The 21628-nt window shown below is 46.9% G+C and overlaps 1 protein-coding gene across 11 annotated transcripts in view; it reads right to left on the reverse strand.

The window, feature by feature from the left end:
• Positions 1-21628, reverse strand: part of ARID1B (AT-rich interaction domain 1B) — a 405422-nt gene that overhangs the window by 32467 nt on the left and 351327 nt on the right. For 7 of the 11 annotated variants that reach the window (XM_079146755.1, XM_079146749.1, XM_079146752.1 and 4 more), the window contains 3 exons: positions 8150-8295; positions 1752-1861; positions 861-1019 (listed from right to left, as the gene is read on the reverse strand). In XM_079146755.1, the coding sequence (XP_079002881.1) occupies positions 861-1019; positions 1752-1861; positions 8150-8295 (415 nt within the window). The remainder of the gene's footprint in view (positions 1-860; positions 1020-1751; positions 1862-8149; positions 8296-21628) is intronic. The other 4 variants (XM_079146753.1, XM_079146756.1, XM_079146750.1 and 1 more) reach the window with 3 other exon arrangements.

Genomic DNA, 21628 nt, shown 5'->3' on the forward strand with positions numbered 1-21628 from the left:
ATTGCCTTATAAAATTAGCCTGTTAATTAAGCCTTCTTGGCAACTAATTGCATGTTAAGGATTTTTTAAAAGAGATCTTTTGATTCCCTATATGAATGTAAAATAAAGGTTACTATAGCACATTACTCTTTTTTTAATGGCACAGAATTAATTTCTTTAGTAGGCCCAACTCTAAGGTCAGAAGAACATTAAGGCTAAAAGAATTCCCTGCTATGTACATTACCATTTGTTATTTATATATCACATGGAAATCACACGTTCTCAAGATCATCAGCAGTCTTGTACAGAACACCATTTTTCTACCTCAACTGATTGCAATATAGGTACACATTATTAATTTAAAAATTCACATGCACTAACATTTCTGTAAGTTTGTTGTTAATTCAGACATATGATTTGAAAATGAAGCAGGGCTGATGTTATGCCATACCATACTCAGGTTGTAAGTATTTATTTGTTTACTTTAGGTAGGCAGTTTTGAAATGTTTTAGATGGAACAGCCCAGGACAGACTTAGTTGGGCCAAACGTGTCATTTAGTCCATGGCTGCATCAGTTCCCATGTAAATGGAGGAGCAGCTGTGTGGAGCACACCCTGTGAGTTCAGGCCCAGCATGCTTTGTGCGGAGGCACTTCTTCACCAAACAGCTGTTACCAGAAACCAACTTTTACAATGCACATAAACACTACTCATTTTATTACTAATGCAATCATTTATAAAGAAAACCTTTTCATGGATCAATAATGAAGAAAAAGTCTTATAAAACAAACCAACAAGCAAGCATTAACGTAGAATTAATTAATTATCCAAAAACCCCAAAAAAACAACAACAAAAAAAAACAAACAACCAGAGCCACTTACAGGGCTTGATGGAGTCTTTGGCCAGCCTGGGCTGCTAATGCTATCGCTCTCATCTCCATGAAAGGAGGAGATGCTAGCAGAGCTGGGGGACATTGGGGAAGGGACTGGCAGGTTGCCTGGGGTTGGGGGCTGAGAAATACCCTGAGAGCTGTAGCTATCCTGTGGTAGAGGAATAAAAAAAAAAAAAAATGACAAAGGTAGGGCAAACTTTATTTAAAATAACAAAAAGCACATCCAGTTTAACAGACTAATTTATATATATATATATATATATACATAATATATATATAAAGACACATACAAACACACATACACAAACACATGTATAAAGGTAGTAAACAACATTCTTAATTAGTATGATTTGGTAAGTTTGCTGGATGCTGGATAAGGCCACGAAGCCACCATGCTTACTTCAAGCTCACATGGAATGCTAAGCATGGGTTACCCCTTATGAAACAAAGGAAAAAAAAAAAAAAAAAAAAAAGCTGTTCACCTTATTTATCAAATAAGGCAGGAAAGCAAAATATTAAGTATGTTGTTGTTGCTGGGCGGCCCAAACAGGAAGCTACAAACTGAAGGCAGAGAAAATGGCTGCAAGGGTCAAAACCAAGCAAGATCCCTTACTTCTCCCCACCCCCGAAGCATTTCTCAGGTGGGTTTTGTCCCCACCCCCTCCCCCAATATGAATTAATGCCATAAGAACTAGTAACTTTCAGCTCCACACCATGGAGGGGGTGGGGAAAGAAAAGACTAGAACATGTTGCACAAAATGAAGGCATGCAGAAGAGAAGAAACCGAGAGAACAAAAAGTGTAGCCAACATCAGGGCAGAGGTAGCAGCGTGGCAGCTTTGGCCAGGCAGTGCCCACACCACGTGCAGGGGAGGAAGTACCTTCGACTTGCTCTCGGGCTGTGGAGTGCCTTCTTCTTTGCCATCTGCTTTGAGAGGCATGGGCAGTTTGGATTCACCAGGAGACATCATATCTGCAAGACCCATAGATGCTAATCGAAAACAGGAGAAAGAGTCAGGATTATACATGTGATTTGTCAGACGTGCTTCTGCCAGCACTGTTACTGAGTAAGGCACGGGACACCTGAGTTTCCCTTGAAGGAAGAAAAGAAGAGAGAAACAATAACCTGGAACATTCTTATTTCTGAATACAATCCTTTTTGTAAAAAGAAGAAAGGAGAAGAAAAGAAAAGAAAAACAACAATCACTGTGTATGTTCAAGACCCAAACGACTGAAGGCCGACTTATTATCAATATTATTTAGTTTTAACAGAGTAGGCAACAAATGGAAATAAGCCAAATGTTTACATGCTTACCAGGGGTTGGAAGCAAACACTGGGTGTGCCTGTCTACTACCTGGGTACTAGTGACTTCTGATTTCCTCAATTCAAGTAATCTATAGTTTGCAAAATTATTCGAAACTTCTTATTGCTTCATTCAAATGTTTTATTTATCGTACCTGGTCTAGTCTACAATAAGGGAAGATGAGCACCCAAATGACTTCAAAAGCAGAAGCAGGGAATGACTTTTTGCAAGGAAGGCCATGTAATTACTTTGCAGGGGGCTGATGCCTCCCTCCAGCGGCGCACACTATCTACAGTCGTCAGCCCCCTGACAGCCAGCTCAGATCACCACTGTGGGGGGAAAGCCCACCTGAGTTACTATCTCTACAACTCAGAGAGGCAGTCGGCTCCTTCCAGGCACTGCAGGTTCACCAGAGGACAATTAATTTATACACATGTTTTACAGATATTAAGGGACATTTTTTAGGTTAAAACTATGGGTTTCCATTTCTTTTTAAAGGAAGAACAAGGCTTCAGGAGGGAATTGGTGTAGCTATCCAGGGAATCACAGCTGAATTTCCAGAGAACCCCACTGTGAAAACCATCTGCACAACCCTGGCTGGAGGGGCGGCGACGCGTGGAGATGAGCACAGAGAGGTGGGGAGGTGCCCGGGCAGGACAGCGCATGAGGCTCCAACGGAGTAGAGGCCAGAACTGCTCCCTGTCAGAGTCACAGGGACCTGAGGTCTGATGAGCAGGGCCATTTCACATTCTGCAGAGGCAAGGCTGGCTCGACCAGGCCGAGCACACGGAGCACAATGTGCCAGAAGCGGGGGACCAGCTTTAAAAGACTCTACAGATTGCCCACTACAAAATGATTATTGCACATATTCATGTATTACTATGTTTTAGAAAATAATTAGTTTTAATTACAGCAGTGAGAGAGTGAGCAGGCTCTGGTGAATTAGCTGGCAAGCTCCATGGTGCTAATTTGCTAATATCGTTAGCATCGCTGCAGGTTGAGACCATAGGTCCTGCCAAAAAAAGCCTACCGTGCCACGTGCCCATGAGTTTACATCAGCACACTCAATAATGCACTCTGAAATCCTGTATTTTCCACCGTGGACACATTGGCTGGGTTTTCAAAGCCCATTTGCAGCCCAGTCAGCCCTTAAAGTCATCACAACACACACAAATCATAATTGGGATGTTTTTCTTTTTTTCAAATTACTTTCAATACTTAGACTTTAAGAACTGGAACAAAAAGCTTTTTCAAGTGATGCAGCTGCAGAGAAAAATCTATTGGGATCAGCTAAAAATGCTGTTATTTTTGTGAATGTGTGAAACCTCAAAAAAGCAGCTGAGAGATGTTACACCAGGAAGACAGCCTTGTTCAAAGTGCTGGATTGATTTCATGCAGTTTCATCTCTGGGGTATAACCAAGTAGGAATTGGTGAACCTGTGCATTCAAGAACACTCTCTGCAGAAGAACAGAAGGGTCAAAAAGCAGCACGAGTATGAAGGGGGGCCTGTGCACGACAGCTGCACGGCCCTGCTTTGTTTCTCGTGAGGGCTCATAGAAGCGACAGCCAGACACGCTCCAGAGAAGGCGGGAAGGTCATGGCGTGTGGCTTCTGCCAAGGCCTGCTTCTCCAATGGTGACAGCTTACTTACAGCTGTGGTATTTCTAAGTCATGTCTGAATATTATTTTGAAAATAGGAATAGTAATATCATACTTCATGCATTAAATGTGCTAATGTACACAAAAGTAATTTCAGAGCATAAAGAACTGGGCTAATATGTATTATGATAATTAGTGATAATTTTTGACTTAAAAACCACACTTGTATATGTTGGTTTGAAACTCTTCAAATTTCTTCGTTCTCTATTACATATTTTAAAATGGGCATTTTGGATGTCCCAGTATAAAATCTGTCAAAAATTGCATTGTTCTATAATTTTGAAAGATGAATAAGGATAGAATTCAGAGTCCTGATTTTAATCAGTACTTCTGCCTCACAAGGTAAAGTTCATTTTACTACATGGATCACAAGGCCCTTCCTTGTGGCTCTCCTTTTTGTTGAACTGCATATTCAGACTTCTTACCAGGATTCTCAGTGAAGCACAGTGATGAGCCATATGCCTCCCAGGGCACTGGTACTCCAGGGGCACTGCTTTTTTCTTTTCCCAGAAAAGAAAGACCACCACTGTTCTAAGGAAGTGTTCAAACAGGGTACTGTTCTCTCTCCACTGACATCAGTAATCCAGCATGTGACATTCAGACGCAAGGAGAGGCAGCGGGGGACCTGCCGCTGCAGAAGGCGCTATCTGAGCGCTGTAAGTACATTCAAGCACTAGCCTCTGGCTCTACCACTGAAATCTAACAGCTAGGATGATTTCTTAAAGCAAGCATGGTCAAGGTCCTCAGGCAGCTATTCTGCCCTGGATTTTAGACATTCAAAAGGACATAAAGAACATGTGACACAAGTAAAACTGAACTAAACACTTGTTCCTGCCTCCTCCTGGCGTTCTTTACTTTCTCTCCCTGCAGGCTCTAAGTCACCCCCAGAAGATGGTAAGTCAGGATCAGAAACACACACAGTTCTTTCCTTCCACAGTAACATACCACGCTCCGCAAAATATTCTATTCCTTGTTTTGGATAGCACAAAGGGCTTCTCTACGTGTATACCTCTGTTTGTGACTATTTTTCTATGTGACGATCTATGAAGCACACTGTTACCATAACTTCAAAGAGAGATAAACAAAGCTCGGGGGAAGCTGTTCCTTCCCACTGGACTGGCAAGGCAGAGAGAACCCTCCAACATCCCAGCGTGAGGCCTCCCTTGGAGTTGTAGGCAGGGTGCAACCCCATGGTTCCCAGGAGGGCCTCCTCCCCATGCACAGCCCCAGCTAGCTTGCCGCACACGGCTGCCCCAGGAGAAGAGCAAGCCTCTCCTCACAGCCACACCGGTGCTTCGAGAAAGCCCTGCCCCGCACCTGGCACACCAGCACACATTCCCCCAGATTGAGAGATCTGATTTTCATGACTGATCACGTCCTTTCTCTGGGGAAGCAGCAGCTTGTCTGAAATCATCAACTTAAAGTGAGCAAGCGAGCGAGCAAACAAGATCCCCTTAAACTACCTAGATAATCAACCACCAGCAAGGGGCTAAGGGCCCAGACTTCCTCTTGGAAGACGGTCAGATCCCAACAAGACGGCTACCCAGCTGGCAGATTCCACTCAGGCAGCTTTGTAAGTTGGCAGTAGCTAGTGGCACACAAAGCCAGCAGCTTTTCTACAGGTGACTGCTGGGCAAATACCTCCAATTAGCAAATTCTCAAACTTTTAGCATGCACATGTAAAATTACCTGACGAGTTTGTGAAGGCAGATTCCTGGACCCACCTCCCATCATGAATTCTGATGGGAGCTCAGAAATCTGTGGTTTTAAAAGCATTCTAGAGAATCTTGAAGTGTGCAATTCATAAATCTGGGGTAGTGTGATTGATGTTTTTCTCTCTGTAAAGGGTTATCAGAGCCAGTTCGCCCTGCACAGGAAGGCACTTTGTATCTAGGATCCAAGGCTCAGCTGGCAGAGACTCCCCACTGGAATTTGGGCAGGGCTGTGTGAGGGGCAGACTCAGGCGCAGTGACACATGGCTGCTGGTGGACTATCTACAGGATGTAGTGCAACTCTGCCCGCAATATGCAGTTCTAACCTTCAAGTCCAAATAGTTAGAACAGAACAGAAGCAGAAACAATCCATGAGAGGGAAAGTCTGACTCTCCATCCAGCTTCCCATGTATTCCAAGTGAAAAAATAGTTGTCACATTTATACTCACACTGCCTCCATTTAAATAATGACTTGTTCGCTGAAGCCTGCAACAATTTGTCACTACCCAGGAGGAATTTTGGCCCCGCACACTGCGACAGCACCACTGAACCTGGCTGGTGAAGAGAAAGCTGGAATGCCAGCTGCTCTGGTGCACACTGAGGCCAGCAGATCTACCACCAGCCCTGGCCAACATCTGGACTATCCTCACCTTCTCCCAAAGTGCACCTCGATGGAGAAGGGCTTTGCCGTTAGCCCCGAACTCCTCTCAGTGGGCCTAAATCACTGATGACGAAGGGTCGCCCGGACCCCTCTGCAGCCCAGCGCACACCGGCGGCCCCAAGCCCTAGCAGGAGCTGGGCTGCTGTACACTGCACTGCTGGCTTCCCCGAGGCTGACTCAGTTTCCCAGGTTTACCCAGACCTGTTAACATACATGTGGCACATGCTAAATGGTCAAGACTCCTCGGATGTGCTTTATATCAGGTGGCATATGACTTATTCAACTTATTCAACTTATTCATATTTTATTTATATGAAATAAAATCATATAAATGTGCAAAGTTTGATAAATGTCTAAATTATTAAAAATTCAATGTCAAAATGTACAATTCAATATAAATGCATTGCTACCAATACAAAAGACTGTGAGGATAAATGGCCATTCACGGACCAGATTTTCTCTGTATAAAATAAAGAATAGTGAATTATCTGAATACTAATAATAGAAAGACTCTCTCTGTGAATTCCCGTTAAATTGGTTGCTCCTCAGAAATACACACTTCTCAGGCAGGGCACTGCAGATCTGCTGTAGTGGGTAGTTTTGTGGCTCTCGGGTCTACAGAAAAAAAGGGAAAATCGAATGTTGCTAATAGCAGGTGAAAATTTGTGGTGTAGTTTCAATGTTCTCAAGGAGTTTTATTTCGGGAAGTTAGACAAAACACAAGACTACCACACCCAGATCCTCTGCCACCAGGGACAGCACTGGCGGGAAAAGAGGAGGCTCCCTGCTGACAGCCTTGTCACGGGGCAAAGTGTCACCTTCCTGGGATGAAATATGACCTGCGTGACATCAGGAAGGGCTATTTTGTTTATTTTAAAACCTTCACTTTTATCAATAGTTTCTGTGTTTTCTTCTCTCACAAGCCTCGGAAGGGAAGTAATCAGGGACTACCACTATTAAATGAGACTAGATAGAGATCGGTGACCTGGAAGCTCAGGCAGGAAGTGAGTGGCCCTGGAGATGCACAGGCCAGGACTGTGGCAGAAGGCAGCACGAGTAAGAGAAGGTGATCACGGAAGCCAGATCTCTGGCTCCAGTGTTTTCCTGACATGTGGTGAAGTGGTGGGGGACATACAGCTGGTAAGTCAAGGTCTGCCTTAACTGAAGGAGCAAATTGTGCTGCAGTGGTCTCTATGGTCAACTCGATTCAGAGCAACTCAGCATTTGGGAAGTAGCACTTATTGCCTGGGAAGTCTAGGACCCTGAGGAGTTGGCCTAAGGGTCTCAGACTCTGAGAAATGGGAGATAGACATTTTGAAGACATCTTGATGCTTCCCACAAACTAACAGAATACTCAATGCACTAATCAGACATGATTTTGAAAGAATGTTTAACTGCTGAGATTACCAAATGGGCTGAAAGAACTAAACGCAATGAAACATTTCTGGCAATTTCTCAATGGAGATGACCTACAAATAGCACTGAGGAAGCAGCCCCTTCCAAGTACACATGCAGAGGGATTTTGCTAAATGAAAAGGTGCTTCCAACTCTCCCTACTCTGCCCTGTAGCTATTTCCTCCGAATATGAATTCTCCCTTATTTATCTCTACCACTGTCAAATGCAGAGATCTTACTTTGAAATCTACCAATGCTCCTTAATAATTCTCAAAGACAGAACTTAGTGCCTGTATTTGGCAATCACCAATGATATCTGAATATGTCCATGTTATATAAGCACAGAATAAAGTAATTTACATAGAATGTAATACAACCCTTAAGTCTCAAACAGACTGAGCCAATTTCCCAGAAGTTAAAAAGTAGTACTATTTCCACTTTCACCAGTGAATCCATCTTCTCAAGTTGACTGGGCACATTCACTGGTGAAGCCTAGGAGGAGAGGGGAAGACAGGGTAGCCCTTGGGAGCCAGAGCTGCCAGGTTACCTGTGGCGCTGTTCACCATGGTGGGCGTCATGCTGTAAGGCGGCGCCTGTGTGTTCATCAGGCCAGAGCTGTTGTTCATGGGTTGGCTGTAGGGAGAGCTGGAAGCCACAAGTCCACTCTGGTTCATGCCAGGAAAGCTGCCTTGCCTATATGAAGAGAAAGCACAGGTACACATAGACTGACCGCGCACAGCACAGCAGACGGCCCTGGTGTCGCTCTAAGGATGTACTCAGGTGAGGGCGGGGCTGGGTTTTCACGTTTGCTAAAAGTAGACTGTTTCCTGGAGAAAGAGACCGAACTGTACTACTCGATAACTGTCCATTACACTTTAAAAATTCCAAATATCAGAAGTTATACAAATTAATTATACATTCATAATTATGTCAACTGTTCAGTTATTTATGTAGAGGAATGTTAGCAAGAGTAGGGAACTTGAAATAAGGACAGGAATTACAAAAGCAAGTAAAATTAATGTCTAATGTCTTATAAAATCTGGCTATTAGCACTGCTTAGTATCTTCACATCAAAACCAGAAGAAGTGAAAAACAAATGGGCAGTGCGGGATATTAAAAAGAATTCTGTGCCCTAAATTTTCTGATATAATGTAGATGAGAGAAAGTACAGCTAACACTGTCCTCAACCTACTACTTCACGTTTTGGAGTTTAGGTTCTATTAAAAACACACTGATTCCCCGATGTTAAAACTATGTAGCAGACACACCCCTCTACTGCTCTCTAGCAGGGCTTCTCTGTCACAGGAGAGGACAGGGACTTAGATCAACTCAAGTTTCCCAAATCTGTACAGCCCCTCCCCCTGCATGCTGCTGCCATCAGCTCTTGCTGACTTGGTTTTGCTAGATTTATCCAATGATTGGCAAGAGAGACTTTCTCTTCACCCTTGCAAGAGAAGGATCTTCTATCCAAAAGAGAAAACTGTCCTACCACTTCTCTGACTGCTGGTGATGAAAGGAGATTAAATGGCACAGTGGTCTAGTTCTCCCAGGGAAAATTCTAAAGCAACGAGAAAGATGGTGGTGATGTGGGAAAAGCCTTAGAAGTTCTATTTCATCCTTGTAGTCGAGCTTTTCTTATGAAAAACCTTTAGAACCCCTTTTAAGTTTTGTGGAGTGACGCCACTCTTAGTAGTGAAGCTAAGAGGACAGACAGACAGATGCTTTGCTTATTTGTTCCAAATTAATCATGATCACACAACCTCCTTCACTACTGTCAAACTACGACGTGATGGCTCTAAATACATCATAGTCAGTATTTTTATGAGACTCTTTAAGAGATAAACATAAATCATTTTTTAAACCAATATACTGATCTTTTTGCCTATCTGTTTCCAATGGACTTAACTCTCTGGCTTGTAGGAAAAATTCAAACACATACTATTTGAAAAATCAAAGATTTAAGTTTCTTCTTTTTTTAAAATAATAGACAAACCATTCAGAGAAATTCTGTACCAATACTCAATGACAGCTTCACAAAAACCTTAGATAAATGCTGAGGGAGTGGCTCTGGGACAGTGGGGTATTACTTGACCTTTGGTCCTCAGCCCACTGAGGGCTCCCTCTGAATCTCTGTGAACTGGTGAGGGGCATGACACACCTACTGCAGCTCCCGGAGGGGATCTGAGACCACCCAATGGCTTCCCATTAGCCTCGAGTCATCCAGCACTTCTGGACTGTGGCACTGCAGCTATAAATATGTTCCTGGATTGGGCCGCAGTGTCCCTCTGCAGATGGCTGGCACTGACTCAAGCATCCTAGGTTTCCTTCTGGGTATCTTTACGCTATAAGTGGTCCAGTGCCAGTTTCAGAAGCAGCTCCCATTGGGTCTGCTCTGCTTCTCAGATGCACCTGTGAGGAGCACCCTAAGCTGCTGACAGGCTGTTTTCTGGAAGACTATTTCCAAGTCAGTAACTGCTTCAAGTCACTGCTGGCCTTCCTGTCTCTAGGATGTGTTCTAATGGCCACTTCCCATGAAGGCCACGCTTGCTCCCCCTGGAAGGGAGCCCTGCTGGCTGGATGTGAGCTGCACCTGTGCACAGCTCTAAGCTGCTCCTGGCTGTGTTCAAGTAACCTCTGCTCACCTGGGCTCTTCTAGCGGTGTGAGCGTCCCAGAGGAGGATGGGGCCTACTTAACCCTTGCATGTGATGCTAGAAAAGTCCTGGTAAGTGAGATGAATCGGGAGAGAACACGTGCATCACTGTAAGAGGTGTTCTAAGGTACAGTCCACGGCCACCTTTTCAGGCTTTTTCCAATTTAGTTTCATGTGTAGACAACTAACATGGATGACACTGATGCTTCCTCAAGACTCTTGTTTATGCCAGAGTGGAAAAGAACCAGAATATTCAGCCCGCCAGGCAGATGACTAAATGAGCATCCATCCAACCCTAGTCTGTGGCTTTTCCCCCACATCTTCAGGGCCCATATTCAATCACCATAAGATGATGAAGGCACACAATGGGTTTAAAGTAACAATAACAACAACAACAACAAATCAAAGGTTTAAAGGTCCATGTGTTGGATATGAGTTGCCTGTTACAGTGGTCCTGAATTACACTATAACAGTTGTTTTAAAAGTCTGTTTAAAAAGCCAGGGGTATTATTTGGGTGGGCTGTGACAATTACTAGAACTTCAGAGCCTCACACATGAGCTAAGGGCTGTGCATCTTCACAATGCAGGTCTCTGTCCAGGACAGCACTCCCTGACCACTGCAACCCTGCTGACCAAGCAACCTCTCAAAGCTCCATGTGGAGTTAGGAAAGTCATGAGGTTAATCACCACTTTCTTTCTTCAAAAGGAAATTCAAAGCAACAAACCACAAACAAGCAAACATTCAAGTTGAAGTGAGGGGACATGTCCAGTGCAAAACCTGCCAAGATGTCAGATGAACCTGGAAGATCAAAGTGCCCCCGACTCTTGGGCTGTCAATCACTGGGCGGTCACTTCTGCTGGGTCTTGGGCTCTTCTGTCCCAGATCACTGCTGTCCAGAGTCTGCAGATTTGAAACCCACGGCCAGGGCTGTGAATGCCCAACACCACCTCGGGGGTCATTTCTAATCTGATGCATGTTCTGAATGGGATTGTTGTGGCCGTGACACTGACCTGCTGCTCAGGCACCGACCAGACTGCACATCATGGAGACTGGAGGGTGCTGCTGCCCACGCTGCCCGGCCCTGCCCAGCCTGCTCAACCCGCTGCCCACTGCACTCTCCCTACTCCCTCATCTTTTCAACGGCAAATGAGATGAGTTTCACAGACGTGCAGACCAGAACACGGTCCTGGGGTGGCGATGGGCGTGGGCCAGAGCGGTCGTTCTACTGTGGCTCTGCTGCGCCTGCGCCCTAGCAGCGCTCCCGCTTCATTCTACGAAAAGGCCAATTCGTAGGTTTTCCCTTTGTTGACGCTTTCTCCAGGAGCTCACATTCACCTGCCGTAAGGGCTGGCTCGGGGACCCTCGGAGCCCGCGCCCCCGTAGAGTGGTGACACTGGCAGGGGAGCGGCCCCGCTTGCCAAGGTCGGGCCTCACCTCCAAGACCAGGTGACTTGACATTAAGTGACTTCGGAGCTTCACGGAAAGCAAGGCCTCACCATCTGAGCAGCCAGCAGTGCTGACGATGGTGTGAGGGTGTCTGGACGGGGCCCCAGAGAAGGGCCCGGTGGGCAGCAGGGCTGCTCTGGGCACAGGCCACTGGCGGGGCCCCGTGCAGCACCCCACACACCCAAGCGGACGCTGCCCAGTTGTGCTTTGGGGGTCCAGCAGCGCCCGCTAGATGGACAGCCACTGTGACCACCAAGCCCACAGGCCCTCCTCCAGGGCTGCGGCCCCACTGTGGCCCGAGTCTCGAAGTCAGCAGATGGCTTACTGACTACAGGGCGCTTCATCACTTAGACCCAGCCGCTGGAACCTGGCCTGAGACCCTGGGAAGCCCTGATTCCAGCAGAACAACTTCCTCCCTGCCGCTGCGTGTCCCTGCAGGGCTAAGCTGCCTCAGTGTGAGGGGACGCCTGCTGGAAAGCTTCCATGACCATAGGCCTTCCACACGTGCACCCAGCAACCGCCACCGCCGGACAGAGGTTTCTGGTGGAATCACACGGTGCCTCTTCCAAGCAGCACCGAGGAGAACGCCAGTTGAGCCCATTTGAAATCTACTATCCAAAGAGCACAAAGCACGGAGCTCACGTGGCTTTGTGGTGGGCCTGACGCATGAGTGTGCCTGCAGCAGCTACGTCACCAACGCTGGTGGCAAAGCCATGTTGCCATTTCAACAGGCCAGTGGCTCTGGCTGGAGAGCAACCCTGGGAAGGCAAAGTAGCCTTTGTATCATTGAACAAAGACAAACAGCAAACCCAAGAGCACTGACTTAGAAACTGTGATTCCTGTAAAAATATATACTAAGGGGTGTTTAAAACAACAACCAAACAAAACCAGCCATTCCATTTTCATTCAAGGAAACATACTAGGAGTACAAAAAAATTAGTCAGAAATACCTTCTGTGCAGGAATCACACTCATGTCTGGGATGGCATGGGCACGAAGCAACACAACAGTGGCCGAAACACACAACAAAATGAGTGACCAGAGCAGCCACAAGAGCTGTGGCCTTGCTGTGGCACAGGGTGAGGTGCCTGCACTTGTAAGCTTATGGTGAGCGGGATGGATGGAAGTGCCCTGGGGAAGGGATGGTGGCCCCTTGGATCTGTGGGTTGGATGGGAATTTGCCAGATGAGGTGGCAAGAACTGCAGGTGCAAGGGCCCTGTGGCATCTGGAGAGAGTGGGCAGTATGGGAAGAAGGGGAATGACGTGAGGTCCATGGTTCTGTGAGGTTCTGAACCCCAAGAGAAGAGACTAGGGGTTTCAAGCAGGAAGAATGGCACTCAAAGATGTGTGTCCGACTCTGACCATGGGAGGCAGGGAGAACAAGTGTGGGCCTCAGGCGGGAGGCCACGGACGGTGGAAGCAGCATGCAGAGCTAAGCAGCAGCGTGAGTCAAGACGAGGATTTGGTGATGGATCAAACACTGTGGGGGAGGAAAGGCCTGGCTTCAGGGTGGCCATCGAGGAGAGCGGGAGCGTGTCTTTGGACACCTGGAGTCCGGCGGGCTTGAATGCCAAGGTGAGGCGGCACAGGTGGGGGACCCTGGGTCTGGAGAGGCGTGCCCGCGTGCTTGGCCCACCTTTCCTCCCAGTGCTTTCCTCACTGGCCGATGCGGTACCGTCCGAGGCAGCTGCTCACTCAGAGAAAGCTTCAGCACGTCACGCCAGCAGAGCTAGCTCGGGTACAGTCGCTGTCCAGCTCCTGGCCCCTTCGGTGGCCGTGTCAAGCTGCGTGATTTCCTTAAGAACGGTGGCGAGGAGCATCCAAGACCCACAGCTCTAGGGAGACTCTCCGCAGCGCAGCACCTTCCAAGAGTGAGCAGCAACCTGGGCCTGGCCTTGTGACCCGGCCTCCCTGCCAGCTGCCTGGGCCTCTCCCGCTCTCCACCTCCACCCAAGGCACTGCTTCGCCGCGCGTCCCGGCGAAGCGCCTTCGGTGGAGCTCTGGGAGTGCTGTGCCTTCCCTGGGGTTCCCGGAGGCCCATGCCTCAGACACACACTTCCTTGGCGTCAGTCACCACTTTCCGCCAGCGACTCCCTCGATGCAGGGGCCAGCTTTTGTCCCTGAAGCAGCTTACTGGTCCTCACTGACTCTCTCACAGGAACCAGAACAGGCAGAGCGCGAGGGGTTTGAGGGCCACAGGCCTCCCTGTCCGAGCATGAAGACGGTGTAAGAAAGAGTCCACTGCTTGGATTTGGGTAACTGAGGGCCAAGGACGTCTCTGCATCCTTCAAGTCGACTTAGCCGGGCTCCCTCTCCTGCTTGGTGGGCTGTTTACTGCATCACACAGAAGTAAACTAAATGTTGATGATAGTTACTGCAGGGGGACTCCAGCACTTCCTCACTGATTCCTAGCGTCCTGGTGGCCTTGACTGCACAGTGCCAGTGTGAGCCCCAGCGGGGTTTGGGGCCTGTCCTCTTTCTGCAGGGGGCGACTCCCAAACCTCTGGGGGTGCTGGCGCCAGGCAGCATCCCCCTGGTCTAGGAAAACGAGACCCATACTGGACCAGAACTGAAAATGAAAAAAAAAAAACACCAAAAACCCAACCAGCTGGCACTAATGTGTCCCATGGACAGTGCCCGCTCCTAACTGCACTAAACGTGAAGATCTTCACCTTACTGTTAAGCTTGAGATCATAATACCATCAAGGGAGTCTCAAGAGTGGGGTGAGGGGGAGCCCTAGAGGCCTAGGAGTACCCAGCCCCAGGTGCAAAGGAGCCTGACAAAGGCAGAGCAGCTAATGAACATGCGCCGGTGAACTAATCCGAGGGATGATTCAGCAATGAGACGATTAGGAACACACACACCTTACGTGCATCCATACGTATCTCTTGTACCTTAATGACCTGTCAGTTGGTTTCAAAAAACTTACTTTGGGTCCTGAGTTTTCCAACTCATACTGTATTGTAGCATATTTTGTAAAACCCTTGATAGGAAGCTTGCACGTGCACACACAGAGTCAGTTTTGATTAAAAAGATACTCCTAAAATCTTTACAAACTTCCCGAGTTAAAGATGGCCTTGGGCCACAAAGTTACCAAACTTGGTAAAACAACACACTGTTCAAAATCAAGGTAGAAAATGCCTCAGGAGAGGCCTGAAGGCTGAGCGAAGCCGCAGTGTCACACTAGCCCTAACTAGTCCCTGCCCCCGCGGGGCCCAGTGAGTTCCCACCTGCAGGTATCTCGGCAGCAAAGGGAACCCAGCATGCTAGTGCTCCGAGCAGCGCTCTGGCCTGGGTTTTGTTTGGCTTGTGTTCACATCTGGGATGGCTGGAGTGCAGCTGACAGCAAGAGGAAGGGCCAGGCTGCGAATGACCTTTAGGGGGCGTGCCCACAGTCCTTGATCCTAAACCAAGGCGCCTGTGAGCGCTCAAAAAAGATTCAAGCCCCTCACCAGAGATCGTTACAAGGCACCCATGACAGTCTCCAACTGGACCAGACAAAGTCGCGGAGCGTGTCCACTTCACGGGCCACGCTGCTCCTGCTGCCTTCAACCCAAAACGCTGTTGAGGTACCGATTCCCAGGCTAGGAGAACTTTGCTGCCTCCTGGGATCAGCCTGCAAGCCCTGCAGGCTGGCAAGGCAGGCCTGCGTTGCTATCTGATCCACGAGTGTGACTTCAGGACCCTGCCCGTGCCTGAGTAACTGGGACTTGCTGGGCGGTGTTGCTGTGTGGACCACACCCGAGACTCCCCAGTGTGAGGTGAGCGCGGGGCAGCTCACCTTCCCAGCTCACCCCAGCGCTCTTCTGGAGCAGACACCAGTCCTAGGTGTGGGGGCTTTCCGCGCCAGAATCCCCTAGGGGATCTGTTAAACACGCAGGCACATCGACTGTCCCTCCTGTGGCTGTGTGTTTGAAATCTCCAAAGGATAACCATCTGCGGTCAGGGCAGCTCGTGGACTCCAGTCCACAGAAGGCCTGCTGTATATTTCATACTTTGATACCTTGGATCTCATTAAAATAAAATAAAAAACTCAGTTTTTTTAGAATTAATATTTTACTGTATTTTGAAGATTTCTAAATGTACTTGAGGGCTTTCATAAAGAGTTTTATAACTCTAAAAAACTTAATTGTGAAATCATAATCTTAAAATACCAACATGATAATATTCAAATTCTAAATTTTGGTGAAAGAAGCGACCAAAAACGACTGCATAGTATTTAGATGATAATACCATGCCTTACATTTAACGGCAGAAATAAAATCTCTATTTTAGCCTTTGAGATCTTTCCTCTTTGTCTTTCAATAACATGGCTTTTCAAATCATAGCTATTATGTTAAAACCTAATTGTCCAAAATCCAAAGGGCTGGATCTTAGTTAATGTGCCATCCACTGCTCCTTGGCACAGGGACACCACTCTAACTGGGGCTTGACACACTCACAAGTTTTTTGGCCCTTCTCTTTGACATTTTAATGCACTCTCCCCATTAAAGCATTTCCACATCGGTGGCTCCTTGTCCATCAGCACAACTGCGTCATACTGGTTTCAGAAAAAAATAACACAGAAAAAGTGCCTGGCTGGCAGGTAGCAGCACAGCACACGAATGACAACTGCGTCTCAGTAACGAACAGTGGCTCGGAGCCACGTGGACATGAGATGTGCACGCAGCACGGACAGAAGCAACTTGGTGCACGTGAAAGCCAGACTGACGGATTTGCCTCAGTGAACTGACCCAGCTGTTTTTGAGGAGGGGTGACTGCTGGTCGCATCCCCTTACCAAATGTGCAGCTGCTTCCACACTTCCAATGGCTGGACTGCTACTGACCCAGGGATCCCATGGCCAGGACCTGGTGGAGTTACTCTGTTAATGAGTGGCTAAGATTAAAAAAGTAGTATTAATTAAAATTTCCAATTTCTTATTTGACTAAAACCAAAAATACTTTAAAACTAATTTTGGTGGTGCTAGTTCTTGTTGTGATGGAAGCGTTAAAATGCAGGTACACGTATGATCCCTCTTTGTGGTAGTTGTTAGAACAACTGTCTTCTAGTCAAGAGTGGTGAGACTTTATATTGGTTGGCTTTGCCCTTTATTTGCTTATTTTTTAACAACTAGGGAGTCTGAGAGTTTTCCTTCTTCTGAGGTTTGGTTAGTCCACTGGGGATAGCAAAAGGTCCCAGTGCAGAAGTGCCAGTCCCAGTGCACGCAGGTGTCCCCTTGAGCCCACCACCCAGCAGGAAGTGGCCTCTTCCTCAACTCTTCATTCTTACTTCAACAGCTGCAAGGTGGTCTCAACAGGGTTAAATGCTGAAGCAGTGTCGGTGTGGACAGTCGAACGGTGACAAACGCTGATGCTCCAACCCATCAGTGTGCTGGCAAGTATCTGTGACTTCCCCTGCAGGTGACTGGCCTGAGTGGCTCAAAGGTCGCCAGGGTGTGTGTCGCAGCTGTTGCGGTGTAGGGAGCAGCGGGCCTGGCCCCAAGCGTGAGGCAGGGTCTCCACTCAGATGCTCATTCTCTGCTTTCTAATTGCAGGCTGCCTTTAGACACAAAGGAGCACTCAAGTAGAGGGTGTTTTTCTATTTTTATTTTTTAAAGGAAAATCTAGTTTAGGAACAGCATAACAGAGGAGGAGGAGAACCAGGGGTCCTCCTCCGCCTGCCGTCTCCAAACTCAAACTGTTTCCTCCCCGACAGAGTCAAGGAGCGGAGCTTGCAGCAGTGTCCAGATGCCGAGCAGCTCCAGGACTCTGTCATTCTGCAACTGCAGCTCTGCATCTTCTCGGAAGCTGTTCTTATGAAAACAGAATAAAGATCTTAAAGACCGGCGCCAGATCTTTCTTCCAATCCCACGTAACCTAAGACTTGACTTAAGTTTACGTATGTGATGTGCTGTTGTGACAAGATTTAAGGGATTAAAATCTGCTTATTCACATACCCTGGTTTAAAGATGCAGGGCTTGTTAGACCTTCTAGAAATTTAGTGATATCAGGCTTCCTCCTTGGAGCTCATTTCCAACAAAAAAATCTGGATAATCCTGAAATATCCAGCTCCACCAATCAGTTGTGTATGGCAGAGCTGTCAACTGTTGGGACACTACCATGTGCCACCTAGAAATAAAGAATGGGGTGCAAAGCACAAGAAACAACCCAGGGAATGTTAGTTGTACACGTGTGTGTATGCTTCAACCATCAAGGTTGCAGAACATGGATTCAGTCAGCCAAAAAATCTTAAGATCTGTGTTACAGCTGGGATTCAGGGCGACTGCATCTTGAGGAGGCAGCAGCCGTGGTGGCTCTCCCAGGCTCAGGCGGTGGCTCAGAATCTTCCTGGTCTGATGCTAGGGACAGCCATCGGGATGGGCTTTGTTAAGATTAAACAGCATTTCCAACTCTGTTTCTTAAACCTCTAAAATAATATTGCACTAACAATTAAAGCTTCAATTGTTAATTAAATGGAGCCATGCAGTTTCTGAATAAAAGCCTATCAGTTCGGTACAGATAATTCTTACAAATCATTAACTTGGCTGGGCATCAAGATAGCACTCGAACAACGAGATCCACCACCTTCTATTGTGCATCCTCTCAAACTGAAAGGAAGAATTCCTTTACCCAATTGGTGAAAAAAAATCTATACATACTTATTCAACGCAGCAGGTGGATTTCACAGTTCTTAGAGGAACTGATAAAATGGCTGCTGACCAGTTAGCTGTGTATTTTCTCTACGCCATGTAACACTCGACTGGCCAGAAAGCACCAGTGACGCAGTCCCTCGCCGTGTCATGGAGTTTTCTAACTGCAGCTGTGCACACTCCCCCACTCCCCACCTTCATCACTAACTTGTCCTTCTCGACTCTTCACGGGTCCAGGTCTCTGGGCCTCTGGCTTGAGGAACAGCCTTTAAGACAAACCTTGTGAACGCAGGGCCCCTGAAGGGCCTGTGCCATGGCTTCCTTTCCAAAAGGAAACTGGCTTTTCACAACTGTTTCCCACACAACCAACCTAGCGTTCACCTGACAGAACCATCAATGGGGGAAGGGAGCAAAAAGAAAGCCCTGAATGCAAGTTTTGCCATAATGCTATTAAATGAGGAGCATCAAGTCTCTCAACCTGTAGCACTAAAATACAGAACACATTTTTTTCAAATTCAATTTCTGTTTTAGAAAAAGGCACAATAGGCTATGCATACTGCAAAGTGGAACAGAAGGAAGATTTAAAATAGAAATCAAACTTTCTTTTTTTTTTTTTGAGAAAGAATACTGTAAACATGAAAAGCCAAATTCACAGCCAACAGGTGCAGGGCTGCAAAGACGAACTTTTGCCAAATGTATGTGGTAAGATTTACACAGAATAATCCAACCTTTTTTCTAATTTTTAATTAAGGAGGAAGTGTTGTATGGTGAGGCAGCTATCTGGATGGCACTGGCTGAAACACAGATCGGATCTTCTCATGCTGGTTAGCTAACATTGATTTTCTGCAACAGTGGAAGAGATTTTACTGTGAGACACACCGTTTAAATTCACTTTATGCAGTTGCTTCACCTGGCTTGGTGAAGCAACTGATTAGGTTTGTGGGTGTAGACAGTGCTTCTGGGCACAGAAGGACAAGCCTGTGGATCCCAGGCTGATGGGTAACATCTTTCTCCCTCACTCTGATCTTCCCACTGTCTTGTGAACTGACCTTGAAGGTACAAGGGAAAAGCACAACAGAGGAAAAGACAATTTCTCAAGAGTAATAATGTTTACTTCATTCTGTAGTTGTTATGTTACTCTGAGGATTCTATTGAGAATTCTATATTTGTTGGTCTGCATTTAGGACCACATTCACAGAACTCGGAACTCGTAGTTATGAAATGACCATTTCTTCTGCTGTCTAAATAAATGTAGACTGAATATAAGGCTATTAAAGAGCTCTGTCATGCACCTGTAACAAGTAGTGAAAGAGTAGTTGTCGAAACAAAGCTAGTTGACAATTCTGTTTTATTTTAACCAGACAGGTATGTCTTTCCAGGAACTATCAAGCACAATGAAGTCTGTATACAATGATCTTATCATCAATATACACAAAACAGTGTATATATCAGCAGCTCACTCAGCAATATGATGCTTTAAGGGCATTTATGAACCTAAAAACGGTGATAGGGCCTGACAGTGTATACCTTTTATTATGGGTACTGGGTACTGAACCCAGGGGTGCTTAACCACTGAGCCACACCCCAACCCTTCTTATTTTCTATTTTGTGACAGGGTCTCACCAAGTTGCAAGTCACCCACTGGTGCTACAGGCATGCACCACTGCACCGGCTAGTATGTAGTTTTACAGTAGGAAATAAAAGTACTTTTTGTTGCTGTATGTAATTCCTGTATTGAAATTGGTAAAAATATGGCCACACTGTTCAGGTAGAAAATTCTGTGTTGTACTATCTGGTTATATTTTCCTGGTGGCTTCAACATTTATTGGCACAGCTGCTGGCTCAGTGATGCTGTGAGGAAATCTCTCCTACGCCCTCTGAACGGCCCAGGCCAGCACAGGTCTCGGATCTCAACGCCAAGCCACTCTGGGTGATGGCAGCTCACTGTGGTGGCAGGTGTGGTCATTACAGTCAGTAGGAAAGTGCTGCACAACACAGGTAACCAGACAAACAGTGACAGTGAAGGGGAAAGGATGCCCGAGCAGGCAACGGTACTGCTTCAGGGACAGAGATAAAGGTTTCCACGTTCCTTCTCAGGCATGAAGGAAAGCAGGCATGCCGAAGCCATGCACAGACAGGACCGGAGGGTGGCATGCAGGTTTCCCCCAAACTGCGGCAGTACGGATAACAAAAAAGCAAAAGGAACACAACAAAGGTGGACAGACAGACAAGCCGCCCTGGGGGGCTTTTCTACGAGGACGTTTACTTTCTTGGTCTGGGTGTTCCTTCTGCAGCCAGATGGCATGTTCGCTGACGGTTTAGGAGAAAACACCCAGGACCCGCAGAAGCCCAGGGTGTGTTGCCACCTACCCGTACTGGTCAGCCTGGTGCATCATGGGAGCCTGGGAGCTGCCATAGTTGGGGTGCTGGGAAGAAAACATGGGGCGTCCGCCAGCCCCAGACTGGCTGGGATAAGCAGGCGACCTAACGTATGGTGGCCTAAAGTGGAACAGAAGAACAGCTTCTTTGGATTTGTTCTATAGCACAAGTTCGAATCCCTGTTCACATGCTATTCCACATGTAGGTGGGGGGGGGGGGTCACAGAAGGGAATAACTAGGCAGAATACCTTGGGCCATGCAGCTGCCTTGGGTGGGCCTGGGTAAAATTCCTTAAAAAAAAAAGATTGTTGGGGCGGGCAGGGCACAGGAGAAAGAAAAGAAAGAATCTCAGATCTAATCTGTTTACAGATTTGAAGTATAGCTTTGACTTTGGCAAAATCAAAAACTAAAATAAGCAGCCCCCTTTTAAACTCCCAGAGAGCTAAAATGGGCAGTAAGGCTTTGGAACGGTCTACCAATTAGAAACGGAGAATAAAGACACGTTAATTTCTAAAGATGACACACACGCTGGCCCGGAAAAGGAAACACAGAAAGACTGGCTAATCAGGCAGAATTCTGCCCTCATCTCTGTCACCCTCCTCTCAGATCACCTTCAGAGCCTCATGCCAAATGCAATCACTTCCTGCTTAACAGAAGGAAAATAACCTTTGCTTTGAGTTCCAACAATAGACAATTCATTTAAACCTGAATCAGAACTTCAGCTGGACCAGCCGAACCAGTCTTCACAGACAGGTTCATCTAAACATCCCCCACAGCCTCTGCACGTCTGGCTGCAAGGCAGGTGTGGGGGATGTGTAGGTGATTTTCCTTTATAATTCCTCAAGGGGAATATATCATTGTTTGGAGCAAAACTGAGACTGGAGGGGTCCCTACCTTCCCGAAATAGCAGGTTCAGAGG

This window comes from Sciurus vulgaris, assembly GCF_902686455.1.
Source record: "Sciurus vulgaris genome assembly, chromosome: 7".
In the NCBI taxonomy this organism is placed as follows: domain Eukaryota; kingdom Metazoa; phylum Chordata; class Mammalia; order Rodentia; family Sciuridae; genus Sciurus; species Sciurus vulgaris.